Source organism: Amblyomma americanum, chromosome 10, assembly GCF_052857255.1.
Source record: "Amblyomma americanum isolate KBUSLIRL-KWMA chromosome 10, ASM5285725v1, whole genome shotgun sequence".
Lineage (NCBI taxonomy): Eukaryota > Metazoa > Arthropoda > Arachnida > Ixodida > Ixodidae > Amblyomma > Amblyomma americanum.
The window spans coordinates 52,670,840-52,687,493 of NC_135506.1; the positions used below are offsets into that span (position 1 = coordinate 52,670,840).

Sequence of the window (16,654 nt, forward strand, 5' to 3'; positions counted from 1 at the left end):
AGCCATACCCTCTTCCTCCTCCTCCTTTCCGTTCGCTTGGCCTCCACTGTCGCAGCAGGCGCAACAGGACTGAACGGTGCAGCGTTGCTTGCGTATATGTCCGATTGCGCCCGGTTGTGTTCCATATTCTTGCTCGTAAGAGCGGCCCTCGACGTTTTCTGTTACAAGGCTGTAACGAGACAGAATTTGTGAAGCGAACTATACGCTTTTAAGCGGAACACCCTGGCAACTGCCATAAGCGGCCGTGGCGCGTATGAATGAATGGGATGATCGGAAGGCGGCCAGCACTGCGCTGAAGTTGTCTCCCTTCCTATTGAAGAGGACATATCCTTACAACTGCCAGTTTTGTGCTGTGCACTTCGTGATGCCAGAGCGAGCTGCACATTGTGCATGAAAGATGCAGCACTGCCTTCCGCCTTCGGTGAATCGTCAAGAACGCTTGTTGTTGGGCGGTTCGATGTGTGGTTCATGGGCGTAGCGACTAAATCGTTTATACACTGCAGAAAAAGCGAAATATTGACATAGGTGCCACCATATCGGAAATTCAGGACAACTGACAAGAGCAAACATCTGACGGTAAGCGCCCGTTCCGTCAGTTATTTTTTTTGTCGGTGAGGGCATTCTGTGGTTACCGTATTTGTAAACCGTTCTGGCGATTTACGGGTCACGGCGCGGTTCAGGTGTCCAACGATATATGAGACAGATACTGCACCATTTCCTTTCCCCAAAAACCAATCGAAAAAAATTACGGGTTGTTTCCACGACTGCCGCAGCTAAGTTACGGTTGCAGTTCCCGCATTTTGCACCCATGGTGGGCTATAAATGACTCTGCGTGCAGTGCTTTGTAGCAACGTACAAATTCAAATCTTATACGCCGTTTTAGCGCAGCCGAGATTTTGTCCAATAGCTGCTATGGAAATGTCACTATCAGAAAGTTCGGCAGAAGAGCGGAGCCCGGGCTACGAGTAATTTCCGAAGCCTATGGCTCATGCTCGCGCATTGTTTTTTAGCACTGGTCGAAGGAACCGCAACCGGTGTCAGTTAGAGGCAATAGGCAATAGCTGCAGCCGTTAAAGCCGCCAATGCAACAAATCCCATTTGCCTTCCTGTGAATATTGATAGCGCGAAAAACACACGCGGACGGAGGAGAAGATAACACAGAACACGAGTCTTTTTTTCGCGCTCTGAAAGTTCACATGGACCACTCTCGTGACTTGGGATGTTCTCTTGCAAAACGTCGCGGGAAATCATCTGCACGATGCACGCATATCCTTAATGCTAGAATGTATTTGTGCCTTCTAGTTACTGATAACGTTCCCAAAGTGGTAATTTGTAGGCCTGATGTCATGCCAGAAGCGGTGAACTATAAAACTATTTAGTCTGGTAGCTAAGACGACGAGATATGAGGCTCAATTTTAAAACTTTACTATTGACTAAAAAAAGGATGACGGCAAAATGCATCGCCTCCCTTCAAACCATGACCGTAGTGCTGTTTGTTCCCTTTTATTGAGCAGAAAGGAGACTATTGGGAACTATCCTCTAAATGTGCAGCTTAACTAAGCCAGCCTTTTAAGCGAACAGATTGCCAGCATAGGATGCAAACTGTCATCAATGCAGACAAGTTGAAAGTAGGCGGGAAATATGATGCGTAATAATACGAAGAACAGTAATGCCACAGAATGAGATGTAATATTTGCGCACCACTCTTAGCATAAAACAGACACTACAACAAGCAGTAAACATAACTACAAGCTGAATAGAAGACAGAACTTTATGTTATTCAGTGAAATGTTAAAATGCACGGAATATGCGCGTCACAGAATGAGCTTGGCGGTTACTATAGCGGGTGGCAGCGTGACAGTTACACCAGTTCTTGCACCTTAATTCTCTTTAGCTAACAGCATGCGGTGAATACCCAACGAACCTACGCGGTGTTTCTTCGGAGGAATACCACATCAAGGCTAACAACCGCAAAGGCAAAACAAAAAATACATTTCTATAAATCAATATTCACAAAGTGAAACACGTCATTGACAGATACACTCGGTTGAGTTGCGCGCGGGTGCAATTGGCACGAAACAGTTCGGCCATTGATCACGCTATGGCGCTAGTTGTCCATGCGATACGCCGTGAGGGCACTTCTGTCTCTCCCGCGGGCGCCTGTCTCCTCCAAACAGTTCTGCGAGTAGCACCAGCCGGCCGCAGTTGACTCTGGGAATGGAGGTGCTGTTAAGAGATACTTTAATTAGGATGTTTTGCCCGCGGACGACGACATTCCTCATGGTCTTCATGCTCTCCAAATGGCCAGCAGCAGCATCTTCTGACGGTATGTCGGTTGCAGCATTACGAATACTCGTATTATCGTCTTGAGTTACTTTCACCGGCCACGCAGCGTTTCAGCCTACGGTCCACGCGCCCAAGCCACACAGCGACGGCTTCCAGCTGAACTTGGATCTGGGCGACGACGCCATCGCCAGCTGCTTTGTGCCCAAAGCCCACTGGCATGGCGAACGCCTGCGGATCATCTGGACAAAGCAGAGCGGCGAAGACCTTTCGGCTAATCGCCGGGTGTCATTTCTGAGGCCCTCTGAAAGCAGCGTCACGCTGGGCATAAGGGACATTCGACGTGAAGATATTGGCAACTACACCTGCGTCGTTTCGGCCGATGCTGCGTCGGCGAGTGTCACGGTACCTCTGACTGTGTCCGGTGAGCCTTTCAGCTTGCATTCTATAGTGTGCCGTACATCGTAGCTCCGAGCGTCCGCATCTCCTTTCAGCAATGCTACGATGGGCTGCCAGTCGCGCCCTTTCCTCTTCGCAACCATCCGTTCTATCGGCATAGTCATGAAATAACATCCGATACGTTCGGTCCAAAGTAGATAACCTTTAAACGTTTTGCGGCATGCCGACGCGTGCATTTGTGTTGCTTTCCTTGGATTCTCCGGGATAAGGAACAGGGGCTTGCTCAAGCCCCTCTCACTTTCCTTTCTCTTTCTTTGTTATCTGGCTAGATGGCGCGCAAATTGTCTTAAAGAGGCACTGAGGACGTACAGAAGTTGGCCTGTATCCATAGGGTATACGGCGTTCTGATCATGCACAGATCAGTCTAATTGAAAACGGAGCTTTTATAACTTATACAAGACAAAAAACAAAATACAGGTGGCGCCATCAGTGGCAAATTTGGCAAGTAAAATGCCTGCTTCGACACCGATTTTACGCCGGTCCCGGAGACAATACACTACACAGCAATTCACTTCAACAAGGTGGCAACTTGTCCTCTTCGGTAAGGACGTGACGTCCTTACTGAAAAGACGTCCAAAGTCGGATACCAAAGTCCGAAAACTGGGGAAAAAAAAAGGAACACGCTTACAACAGTATCAACAGAGATCTATCGCATTTGGTATGTTCACAGATTTCGCCAAGGCATTCAACTTAGCAAATCATGATATTTAGTTGAAAATTCTAGAACTTGAGCAACTGGGTTATGAAAATGTTATCACACACGAAGCAACTAGTTCAGATAATTAATGTAAGACAAGACGTGAAAGCTTTTGCACTATGGTGTACCACAAGGAAGTATATTGGGACATTTATCTTTTAACTTATGCATAAATGACATTGTAAATATTAGCCCTGATGCAGAATTCCTAATATACGCAAATGGTACCACTATATTTTTTGCCGGGTCTGATATCTCGCATGTCATCTCAGCGTGTAATACTACTGTAGAATGTTGGAAAGATTATCGCTCTCGAATGGCATGCATATACTTGAAAATAAAACTAGTCACAATACGAAACACGAAAAAGAAAGTTTCTCGACGCGATAATATTGTACTCAATTCGCGTATGCAAACTGTGGAACGTTATACATGTCTTGATGTCGTGTTCTCATCTAATGTCACTCGGGAAAGTGATTTATTGATCAATTTATTTAGCAGGAAATCTAGCATAAGTAACAGGTACTATAGGTAGAATTAGATATCATTTCACGCATCTCAAACTTGTTTTGTATAACGCCCTCTTTTACTCAGCACTTCGTTACTGCTAATTAGTATTGCAAACAGCACCTTATCTTACCTACAGCGCATTCATTTACTGCAAAATAAGTATGTTCGACACATCTATAAACAACCATATGGATCTCCTAATACGAACCTATTCCGTAAGTCCCACATCCCTACTGAAACGTTTCATATAAGCCGCTCGTATCGGATTATGGGAATATAGAGTCCATATGATATGAAATCATGTATGGATGTCCGTTTGCATTTTTATTCAGTCCTTAAAGAGTTTGTGATTTCCATACATTATTTACGTCTGCGGAGTCCGCAAGATTCCATGCGCCCTTTCTACATAGTCCATATCATTTCCGTATGCTACATACTGACTCCATATAATCCTTTAGAAACACGGAATTATGGAACTCGTCATATGGACACTTTCAGTATAGATAATGTATCTCATCTATACAAATGCCGACAGCGCCCGTGTTGTCGTGTTTGTTTCTTTACCTCGTGTCCTCGTCCTTTTGCGCAGTTTCTAACCTTCTTCGAAAATGAACCAACTAGCCCGCAAGCATGGTCTGCTAACCTTTGAATTTTAATCCGAGATGCAGAGTGCACCTGATCTACGTAATCCAGCTCAGTTAACAGTAAACTATTTCATTAATCCACATGATATCAGGAAAACTGCTGGGCCAGCGATTCGCCCCAGTTCTCATCAATAACAGCTGTGTAATATGCTACTTACATTCTTAAATAATTATCAAACCAATAAAAAATATACATGGCTGCCCTTACTGCGCCATTCCGCTAGTGCATTATGGGGGACATAGCCGATAAATTTTATTTCGTTCATTTTATTGTCTTGTGTTGTACGCTAACTTGTGTGCAATCATTCTATGAATTATCTCCGCTGCTGTTCCTCTCCGCGGCTCATTCATGTACGTGCATGGAAAACAAGCATAAGTTTATAAATTCATTGTATTGTTATTAAAATACCAGCAACGTCAGGCGGAAGACTGCAGTAATCACTTATTCATCGAAAAAAAAAGGAGGGGGAATACCCTACGACGGCGAGCACTAAAATTCCGCGAATTTTATTTGTTTTCACGCATTTAATGGCATAGGGAAATTTCAGGCTTATTATTTCTCCGGTATTTTTACTGTCGCTGCCTTTTTATTCTATACGCTTTCTGCTGCCACTGCCCAGAAGAAGACCCAACACATTCTCCGCCATTTCATGTTTATTAACAAATTCATTCGAACAGTAATTTCTTTAGCCACCTTCGCCGCAGACTGCACTGCACGCGATTCGCGAAAACTTGTCAAGAACGAAACGTTTTCGCGCTTCAAGCTAGGGTAGTTTCGAAATCAACCGCTAGGTGCCGCTAGTCGTCCGTGTGGGTGCCACTTTTCAGCCCTTTTTGCAGCAGGGCCAGGGCTGTAGCCCGTTTCAAGGCATTTCGTCGGCCATTCGCCAGACACGTTTGGCGGCAGCTTGCAAAGTTGGTCATGTCCAGCTACCTCAAGGCTTTGTTACTGCTGGCGCTTACCGCGCTTGCTCAACCAATGACTAGTGAAGACGGTAAGCCCGATCATCTTCCCATTTGTCTCGTTCATTGATTAGGACAAATTCTCGGGCTAGTTGGTGCTGATCCATTCTTTTGTTGACAGCGCTTAAAAAACACGGACAGAAGACGACGTCACAGGCGCTGAGTCTTCTGTCCGTGTTTCTTAAGCGCTGTCAACAAAAGAATGGTTCATTGATTGACCGAGTTTTCTCGGACTAGTGCTCTATTTCCGATCACTTCCATACAGGCCTACCGAAACTTAGGGAGTTTGCGTTTCCACCGGAAGTCACCCTAGGCGAAGAGATATTGGTCAGCTGCGTGGTGAAGAAGGGTTCGCCCGGACCGCACCACGTGACGTGGCTGAAAGACGGCAGAGAGCTTGAAAAGACCGATCGTGTGAGCGTGTTTGCTCAGTTCAAGAGTAGTGCCGCTCTCCGCATCGCCAGCTTACGGCCCGAGGATGTTGGCAACTACACCTGCGTGGCGAGCAATCCCGTCGGCACCAGCAGCTTCACAGCATCGCTAGTCGTACACGGTAATATCGTCAGACATGTTTTTTTTTTACAATTACGTTTAACGGAAAGAAAACGGGGAGGGGGGGGGGGGCAGCGTTCTAGTGATTACTCAATAACCTAACTTCATTCCGACCTAAAGCCAAGCTTTTATAAAAAAAAGCACAATGGCTTTGTGTGTCTGTGCAACTCAGCACATTTACCGCTTCAAGCGTTTCTTACTTCCAGCTTTAACGGTACAAGCCGATTTGTGAAGAGAAACCTGTGACCGAATGCACTGCCTCAAAGTTTCTTTACCACTTTCTGGTGTCAGCCCGTAGGCTGTGTTAAGAAACCAGTTATACAAGAAAAATTATATGCGATACTCGGCGTGACATTGCTTGTGTGGCCATTGTTTGCGCCTGGTTGGATCCCCTGACTTTTTTTTCTTGTTAGCCTTCATGCCATGCCTCCCAATTTATGTCTCGTCGAACAGGAACTGCAAACGACAGTTCTGGTTTGGAGTAACAGCACGCCGTAAGATCTGCTGATTCTGAATTCCGTCGCCGCCGCCGAGTGCTGTGTGAATTGATACAAATCCACGGCCTCAAGTATTTCAGGCCGATAACCGAGTGGTCGTACCAAAGATCCGCACCTTGCATAAGTGCGTTCAGCTGTTTTTCCTGGTCATGCAACGGGAAATCAACGAGTGGCCAAACCAGTTGTGACAAATCGTTCGTGACCTCTGTGGCAACTGACCAATATAATTTAAAGGCTTTGAATGAATGAATGAATGAATGAATGAATGAATGAATGAATGAATGAATGAATGAATAACCTTTTTCTTGACGCGGGAACATATACAGCGGAACGTCCGGGACCAAACGCACTCATAACGATGCATGTAACGGCTGGGACAACGTGCTCGATAGCACACATCGAAAGATCATGCGCAAAAAAGGAGCGTCTTGCGCACAGTATTGTAACTAAAGAACGCTCTCAATCTTACCTTAATTTATTTCATTGTGGTAGTTGCACGCACGCAGAACGTGAGTGTTTCTGTTCAGCAACGATAAAGAAAATGATCAACAATTATGAAAAGTGGCGGTAAGCCTTAATGGCTCACGGTGGTGGACCAGGCGGGCCCTGACTAGTATATGCAGCTTCCGTTATCCACATCTGCCGCATCGTTTCGTTCTGCACCGTGCTCAATCCTACTTATGTCATTGTAGGCTAACTAACTTCGGCAATTTCGGCCGTTTTCCTTGTTCAGTTCGAAAAGTACGCACATTTGTACATAAACAACTAGGCGACGGCAAGCCCCTAGAGGTCCTGCCCCAAAAACTCCTAAGCTTGACAGAGGTCCTGCCCCCTGTTAAAGGGGGCAGGACCTCTGTCAAGCTTAAGAGCTTTTAGTCCTGTCTACTTCTCTGTCCAAGAGAAAAATAAAGAATGAATGAATGAATATATATAGCGCATACAATGCAGCGTATGCGGTCTCGCGTGATCTCCCCATTATTACTGTAGCGGTGATACGCCTCTGTCAAGTCAGAACTCTCTTTGAACAACTGAAGTAATGAGCGTACAGGCTCCTCGATATTGTTCCTGAAGTCAGCACGCCTCGAGACCAAGATTGCTCATTTCATTTCTCCATTCTGCCTGCTATCGTTTATTTCCGCTGCCCCAGCTCAGGTGCTTCAGTATCGATGGCAGATGCCGGGGCTAGCAAAAATCTTTTCCTTCCTTTTCACTGTTATTTTAATAAAAAAACCACCACCACCACCACCTTCAGTGATTTTTGTTTTTCGCGCCTATTATGTTTTATAAGATCTCCACTAGGCGGCGCTAGTAGTCCATGACTTATAGCATCATTCTTTGGTTGCCGCCTGGAATCGCGCGGAGCCTAGTTCCTTTCAAGCCAGCCAATGTAGAGGTCGTGTACTGCGCGCCGTCAGGAACTAATTGTTAAGAATTTATTTAATAACTTAACATGTATCACTACGCAGCACCGAAAAGATTTACCTTTGCTGTTCTTGTTCTCAGTTCTGCTAAGTACTTCGTGCACGCCACAGGTATGTCATCGTTCCTGTCTCTTTAGGAGTAAAAGAGTAGTCAGAGTTTACTTCACTGTTTTCCAGCAGGAAAGGCATATTCAGCTATAACCTTAAAAAAAGGACGCTTTATTTCATTGCTGATACTAAAGAGAGAGAAAAAATGATAGCCTGTAGTGGAAAATCGCGAGGTTTAGAATTAAAACCGTCAGATGAAATAAGAGAGAAGATGAAGAGCGTTGTGTCGTAGCAGTTTATTGCAGCGAAAAAACTAAATTTGAAAGCTGTTTAGAGTCAAACAACCCTGTTATATAAAAGCGGTTCTGGAGGTTATCAGACTTATTTCCTCTGATAGGCATGGTGTTCTTTCATTCATCTTGATTCAGGACGTACGTGTGTCAACTAGTGCCGCATGCCTGGTATTATGGTGGAATGCTTTATAGCATCCTCATCAGCGAGCAGTGCACGGTTTCGTAATTAGCCACGAGGTTCTTCGTGTCAGGCGCGGTAACGAAGTCTATGAATGTCCCTTCCAGAAGTTCCCAAGATCAAGGAATTTAGATTTCCCGCTAGCCTTTCGCCCGGCGACACCGTTGCCGTCAATTGCGTGGTGGGAAAGGGAAGCACAGGTCCGTTCGAACTGTCCTGGCGGAAAGACGGCCTCCCTGTCGAACACACGACGAGACTCACAGTGACTTCGCACAAAGGCGCACCGTTGTCAACACTGAGCATAGTGGACATCAGGGCAGAGGACAGCGGCAACTACACCTGCGTGGCCCGGAATGCGGCCGGAAGTGACGAATACTCTGCGCACCTGGCAGTCACAGGTAACGGCTACTCCGATGTGCGATGGTCCGCTGCTTGCGCGAACGTAACCTACGTCTGACTGAAGTATATACTGCTTTGAATTTTTTTTTCCGATAATCTGGGCTAACTAGATGATTTTATTGATACGGTCTAGTCCCGATAATTTGAACCGGAATGGAACCGAAAATTCGTTTGAATTAAGCTAAGTCCGAATTGGTAAGTCCGTTTCAATACACTTGTGTACGGAATCGAAGGGTAAGTTTCAATAAACCGGGAGTTCAGAACAGCGAGAGTCCATTGCACCTATACAGCCAAATACACAAGACTGCAGTGAGCTATACGCCGACTGGGACTGTGCTTATCCTGCCAGAGTGATCATATTCAGGATTGAACCGTACAGAGGTCAAAACGCTTGTCTAGAACACGTTCTGGGCGTGTTTCGGGCTGAACTCGCGATACCTAGCGATAACATTTGGTTAAACATGGTCTGGATGTGAGCAGGTTCAGTTAAACTCATAGGATCTCATCGTCACTTTTTGCCTTCCTGGTCGCAGCGGCGTTGGAAGCTGCGGAACACACAGTTCGGTCGTTCTAGACTTTTGTTTTTCCCTCTGTACATAACCCAGGAAATGACACCTTGTGAAGGGTATAGAGGATGTAGTGGAAGCCCGTCTTTTTCACCAATGTCGAAAAAAAAAACTGCCCCCTCTTACAAAACGGCGTCATCCAGTACGCAAACCTTGCCGGACAGCTGCAGAGGCCAGCTGTCACTTCTTTTTGCCTAATATGAAAGACTCTAGCACTATGGTATCTTAATGCAAACACCTCAAGTGGGCCTGGGAGGATCTTTACAAAAAACTTTCCGCGCTTTCGCCCGCTCAGAGAATGGCAGTTAGATGCACACGCACACTGGTGGAGCAGCGAAGCGCTAACGAATGGCTAACCAACAACAATAAACGGACCAACAATCTAAGGATCCAGACCGTACATAGCGCCGAAACGCCTTGTCATCCGCCGTACCCAAAGCGCTGCAAGTCTTGTTCCTTCTTGAAAACGGTCTGCTGGCGCTGACAGCGTACATTGGGCCCTTTCCGGGATGCCGGCTTCTGATATATTTTTCTGTTTTTTTTTTTGTTCTTGCCGTTGTTGTTGCATTCGGGAGAGGGGTGCCTACGATGTTCACATTAAACGACCGCGAGTGGATACGCATGCGACATCCTCGCACAGTTTCGGTATGAAACTTCGAAGAGCTTTCACAGTCACCCACCAGCCGGCGCTAGTCGTCCACCGGCTGCGCCGCGCGAAACGTGAACCCGCATCGGAGTCCGAAAGGCGCTCCGGTCACCGGTCAGTCCCGACTCGGCGTTCTTTGACGTGCGGGCGTTTGCACTGCTAGTTCCACAAAGCTTGCTGCGCCTTCCAAGTGCAGCCTCAAAGAGCGGCTGTGATTATGAAAGCGTTCTTGTTTCTGGCGATCGGGCTGTCTTCGGTGATTCGTCATTCTGAACCCAGCGGTAAGATCCCCACTTCCCTACTGTTCCTATGATTACCGATTTCGCTTGAATACCTTGGGCCTCACGGACCTCCGGACCTTCCAGGGCCTCCGAAGCTGAGGGAATTCTCGTTCCCTTCCGAAGTCTCCCTCGGCGAGGAAATCATCGTCGTTTGCGTAGTGAAGAAGGGCTCGGCAGGCGATCTCTTTCCCATCACGTGGCTCAAGGACGGAGGGGAGCTGAGGCAAAGCGACCGCCTCTCCGTGTCGGCTCAGTCCCAGAGCAGCGCTTCGCTCCGCATCGCCAGTCTTCGTCCCGAGGACGTCGGCAACTACACATGCGTGGCGAGGAACTCGTTCGGCAGCGACAGCTTCACAGCGCCGCTCGTCGTGAACGGTAATTGTAGAAGCGCCAACCTTACGGAAACTATACTCGCATGGTTGTGCCAGTTTGCCTGGTGCTGTTTTGTCATGAGGGTAGCTTGGGAATGCGAACCGGAACGATGTAAGGGCAGTGCGACTAGGGGGGAGAAACTGGGAAGAATGAGCTAGAAACTTGGAGAAGCAATAGGGAGGGACATGGAGAAACAATAGGGACAAACTTGGCTTCATAGGTGCTGAGGTGTCAACACTGTTTTTGCGCTGTCCCTCGCTACGTCAGTGGACGTAACGCGTTTTATGAAGACGAACACGTACTCCTGAATAAAAGACGACGGCCGCGCTGCATTCTTCCTGTCGTCGCTCCTATTCACAGTGCTAATATCAAATCATTAAAGGAGTCGCGTCTTCAACATGAGAACTGACGACTTAAGTATGAGAACCGACGACTCATAAGACATCCCGCACATACATAACCGCAATACGCAGACGTTGTGAGTGCCGACCATTAGTTTTTTGCCAACTAGTTCAGTTGTCGAGACATCGACTGCCACTATAATGTTTTGGAGTAGTTTTCTGGCCGTACTAAAATGTGAAGCGCGAGCGTAATTTTCCGACATGATTATCGCAAAGGCTGTGAAATTTGTTCAAATTTGCTAAATCTGTTTCGATGAGCTAAACATTGCGCTGACAAGGTATTTAACACGGTCGTTCAGTGAGTAAGGTGGCCAGAAAAAAAAATGTAGCGAAATACAGGCACCTCTGCACGTACTAAGTGCCACGTTATCAGCGGCTGCACAATGGTACCACGAACTGGTTTTACTCGTCACCGACACCTGCTTCATCACTCTCGTTGGTTTTGTTTGTTTCGAGTCACGGACGGATGTCCAGTAAGAATATGCATGCATATTTTGCTCATACAAATCTCGATACGACCTTTACGCAAACGCAGCGTACTGTAGCGGAACTTCCGCCATAGAACTGTCGCGAACTTACTGCTGCGAACATTGCCTTGCTTTAGATACACGGAACACGCGTAACATGTCAGAAACGCTGTATTTACGCGTTCGGGGCTCTCCATAGCATGCAAGAGAGCGTTTTTGGCGAACTGCTTATCCGCGATACCTGATTCGCCTGTCCTGACGCACTCGCGCCAACTTTTAAATGATGGTGCGTTGTTACGCGCAGCCTGCGACAGGCGGCGCTAGTTGTCCATCCCTGCACGTACTCTCCGCGCGATAGCTTTGAGGTCCCGTTTCCCTTTCGCCTAGCGTCATTTTGTTTGGTACCTCCGAGAGTGCACAGCTCGTTGCGACGAGCACAAGACGTTCAGTACAACCTGCTGGTTTCACCTCTGGCAGCGTTTACGTACGGACCTGCAAAACCTTCACACCCTAGAAGCAATGGCGGGCCACTTCACCTTACTTGGTCTAGTCCTTCTACTGTCCTCAGTGAAGACGACTTGGGCAAGCCTAGCCGGTAAGCTACGCAAGACTTCGTGCCCCTTTCTGGAAGCATGGTCATATCATGAGACTAAATTTTTACCAGCATAGTCTGCGTGCATTTTTGCGCGCCAGCTCCACCGAAGATTGGAGAGCTGTCGTTTCCTTCTGACGTCACGCTGGGAGACGAAGTGATTGTATCGTGCGTAGTCAAGAAAGGCAGCGCGGGACCGTACCAGGTCTCGTGGCAGAAAGACGGGCAGGTGCTTCTTCAGACCGGAGCTGGGGGTCGCGTCAGCGTGTCGGCGCCTTCCAAGAGCAGCGCCACTCTCCACATCGCCAGTCTGCGTGCCGAGGACGTGGGCAACTACACGTGCACGGCTCGGAACGGTTTCGGAAGCGACAGTGCCACAACGCAGCTCGTCGTCCACGGTAACCGGTCACGAGTGCACGGCCTGCCTGCGTTGCATGAATTGCGTACAGTGCGCTTGGTTACGAGATTAGTTTACCAGACCATGGCCACTGAAATATGCTACTACTGCATGGCGCATTGAACCATTGGCAGGGTTCGCGAGACTCACGTGACTCCTCTATTACAGCTGACTTTGACTACGTTTGTCGCCATATAAATGAAGCGCTCCACGGAGGACGCCTAGTGAGCAAGGCGTGAATGTATGAACTGTTGCGTTGCGGGGCGTTGGAACCGTTCCTTTGACTAGTTCAACGGGTTTTCGTGTGGCTAGTTTTGATGATGATGATGATTTTTTATGGCGCAAGGGCATGTGTGGCCAAAAAGCGCCATGACACAAGGTTTTTTCTTCTACCCAAGGTGGGGTCAAAGACTCATTTCCCGAGTATTTCACTCTAAAGAAGCTGAGCACCAGACCAGGGGAAAGCTTGTACCCACCGTATAGCCAGTGTGTACTCGGCGGCACTGGGGATCGAACCCCGCACCTCCCGCATGCGAGGCGGATGCTCAAACGACTTGGCCGCCGCTGCGGTGTGGCTAGTTTTGAACGCCTCATGCTGAACGTATGCAGAAAGGCAGTTGTTTGCCACCAGAAAGCGGGAATTCAACGTTAGCACTAAAACGCGGTCGATGAGAGAACGAGAGTCGTTACATTTTACCATGGCTCGCGGGAAACCTTGTGTTATAATTTGCGGTATGAGTATTGTTTTTTTTGCATTTGCAGTGGTAATTTTGGTATCATTATTTCTGCTTCTTTGCTAATCAGTGCTACTATCATCTGAAAACTTGTGTCCGACATCCACGTCCTCCCACATTTTCGCAGTAAATTCTCAGGAACGAATTCTTAATTCTTCACATCGCCAAATTTGCTTGCGCGTGCTCACCACACCATAAAAATGAATAATCGTTTATTGTTTACAGATCGTGATGCAGTAAGTAAACGTTGTTTTCACTATCTGCGCAACGTGCCGGTGACCTTTCGCGACGCACGTGTCTCTGTACAAGGTTTCGAGATATGCGGTCTTCGAAGCGCTCGCGCTCATTCGTAGTTGTCCAAACCTCCACAAGGTGTCGCTAGCTCCTCGCTGTCCACGGCATGTGCCTTTAACTCTGGAAGGCGCGCCTGCTTTCCCAACGCACTCGCTGCCGGGACAGATGACTCTCGAATCCCAAGGTGCCTGCACGGCTAATTTTCTGTGCGGTTCAGAGAACTTCCGCAGAGATATGAGGCTACTGTCCGTGCTTCTGGTGTCAGCGACTGCGCTGCTCAGTGCAGATGCTGAGCTGCAAGGTGAGCGGTCGAAGCTGTTATTCTTTGGCAAAGTACACTACTACCGTTTCAGGCTGTGCAGTCGTGCATTATTCACTTGGCTAGAAATGGATCGCAGTATTAAGCGTCAAGCGCACAGCATTCAGTGGGGACTGGGCACGTAATGATTGCATATTAGAGTAATTCAACGCCAACCATGTTGTTCGTTCGTGATATCTTGACAGAAGTCCTGCATAGCATATATGTCTATCTAGCTTAATGTGGGAACTTCAGAAGAAGTAATATACGAGTATGTTCTCTACAAATAATGGTTCGTTAAAGGTATAAAAGCCTATGCAAGGTTTCTCATCCGCGTGTGCAGGACTTTGTATTAAGACATTCCTGGGAGTTAATGAACGCACAGTGAAGCAGTGAAAAAAGTATTCCCCCCCATAATGTTGCAGCTCCTCCGAAACTGCAAAGCGCTGGCTTTCCCAGTGAAATCTCGTTGGGCGACGACACCGTTGCGGTGTGCCTCGTAACGAAGGGCTCTCCGGGACCATTCAGGATGGCGTGGCTCAAGGACGGAAAAGAAGTGCAGAGTGACGATCGCGTCAATGTTGTTATCAAGGCGAGCAAGGCAGTGCTGAACATCGACACTGTTCGAGTCGAGGACATCGGAAACTACACCTGCACAGCGACGAACCGCTTTGGAACGGACGCCCTGACTATGGCTCTTCTAGCGACAGGTGAAAGCGCCTTTAAAGCTTGCACTCACCATTGACAGCCAAGTGCCAATGTCAGTTGTCGGCCTGTTTTCTTTTGCAACTCTCGGTGTTTCGCGCGGCTCCGTTCATGGTGTTCTTTAGTTTTGCGCGTTTAGCCGTCAAATGGCCGGTCACTTGCTGCCAACCCACAACTTTCGTTATAAGCATAACATGCGCATTAATCCGCCTTACGTTGCTTTCTGATCGCCTGATATTTTGGGCGGTGCAGTCACTATTAGAACACTTTATTTTTCAACATGTCAGAGCGCAAACATTTGCTGATGCAGCGGTGTTTAACATTGGAAGCACATTATTTGCGTTTTTTTTGGGGGGGGGGGGGGGTGACAAGCGCACAGCCTGAAGGCGAAAACACGTTCTCTGAAGAAGAAGAAAAAAATGGGACCTGAATAGTTTTCTGCAGTATATATAGCACACTCGCGTTGTTTCCATTCTCGAGATTAAAACTACTGCAGGCAAAGTGGACCCTTCTGAAAAGAGGCCCCTCCGTTAGCGTGCAATTGACTATTATACTCCGAGAATACAAAGTGAAAAGCACAACGCTCCATGGGATTTGGTAATGTAAAATTACACGGAAAAATAAGACCCGTAGCCTCATTTCAGGCGAAGAATTGACAAAAAACTTAGCTTGCTGTGCTCCAGCCATTGCAAGTGTTCCGTGATAGTGTACTAGGCTGTACTACTGTAACTTTGTGCGCGTTGCGTGTTCCAATGACGCGTACTCAGCATTTTTATTCATTTTCCGCGAAACAATTATCAGTATCGCGTACTGTGGCGGCGCAAGCGGCTTTTTCAATGCACTCGGGCTTGGTCGTCACACAGGAAGACTTCATTGCTTCACTCTATATGCGTGGAGAAGAGCTTGGAAGCACATTGGATGCTTCCTGCGTCGAGAATGTAAGAGTGTTCTCCTAGGGGCATCGGGAAAGACGCAGCAGCGTGGTGTGTACGGCAGAGACGGATGCACCAAGAAACACTACCCGCATCCAAGTTTTCTGCCCACTGCCTTTCGGACACGGACACACACACTGAACGAATACGAAGCACTTACCAGAGCCCTAGAAGCTTGAACTGACGCCATTTCCATCAGACATGGTGCTGGCAGAAAATGCGGCGGTTGTTCATTCGGCCACGAGGGACACTTCTTCATCCTGCAACGATAGACATCCCTTATAAAAACGGTTTATAAAGTTTATGTAGACTCATTATAGACTGTACTGCCTTCCTATAGATGTTTCCTTCTATTCATAGACTATAGACAAAGTCTACTAAATGTGTGTGATGCTAAATCTATAGAGTGTCTGTGGACTGTGTATAGGATTTGTATTGCCTATAGACTAGTCTATAGAAAGTGTAGACTTCATCGACAAACGTTTATGGGCAGATCCATAGACTGCCCGAATAAACTTTTGTAAGGGACAGCAAGTGAGTGAGAGGCAGCGAAGGCATTGGGGGTTTATGGTCATATACGACGCCAAGTCGCCCCGGTTAAAGTCCCCGTCCACGCCGAATTCGAAAGTAACAACAAAAATGAAACGGACAAGTGTCCTCATACCGAAAGCGGTATCCAAATGCGGTTCGCGAATAAAGTATCCACTGGAGGCGTGGGAAACGTCGCAACTTTTGTCGTTCGGAACTCAATGTAGCTGTAAAGACCCGAACGGACCGTTCTTAAGGAAGCCTAGTAGAAGCCTACTTTTGTGCCATCTGTTAGTGCGCTCCATTTCATGGTGTTCCTTGAGGAGTTATGACGATCAGCGGGAATGGCGCCTTCCGACGCAGTTTCTCCCGAGTTGCTCTTATGATGCGCACCGGTGGCAACACCCGCTTTCGTGAATGATATTTACAGGAAACTGTAATACGAGGATCTCACTACAAAAATTTCAGCACGAAGATCGTGACAATAATGTAATCTG

The 16,654-nt window shown here is 47.4% G+C and overlaps 1 protein-coding gene across 33 annotated transcripts in view; it reads left to right on the plus strand.

The window, feature by feature from the left end:
* Positions 1-16,654, plus strand: part of LOC144106767 (cell adhesion molecule Dscam1-like) — a 163,831-nt gene that overhangs the window by 74,531 nt on the left and 72,646 nt on the right. The window contains exons 1-2 of one of the 33 annotated variants that reach the window (XM_077639656.1): positions 2,182-2,326; positions 2,393-2,707. The exons of 25 other annotated variants lie outside the window; for them this stretch is intronic. In XM_077639656.1, the coding sequence (XP_077495782.1) occupies positions 2,218-2,326; positions 2,393-2,707 (424 nt within the window). In that variant the 5' untranslated portion in view covers positions 2,182-2,217. Of the gene's footprint in view, positions 1-2,181; positions 2,327-2,392; positions 2,708-5,463; positions 5,589-5,821; positions 6,110-7,970; positions 8,138-8,652; positions 8,944-12,098; positions 12,273-12,370; positions 12,668-16,654 lie in introns of those variants that run through there. 7 more of the 33 variants (XM_077639616.1, XM_077639654.1, XM_077639634.1 and 4 more) reach the window with 7 other exon arrangements.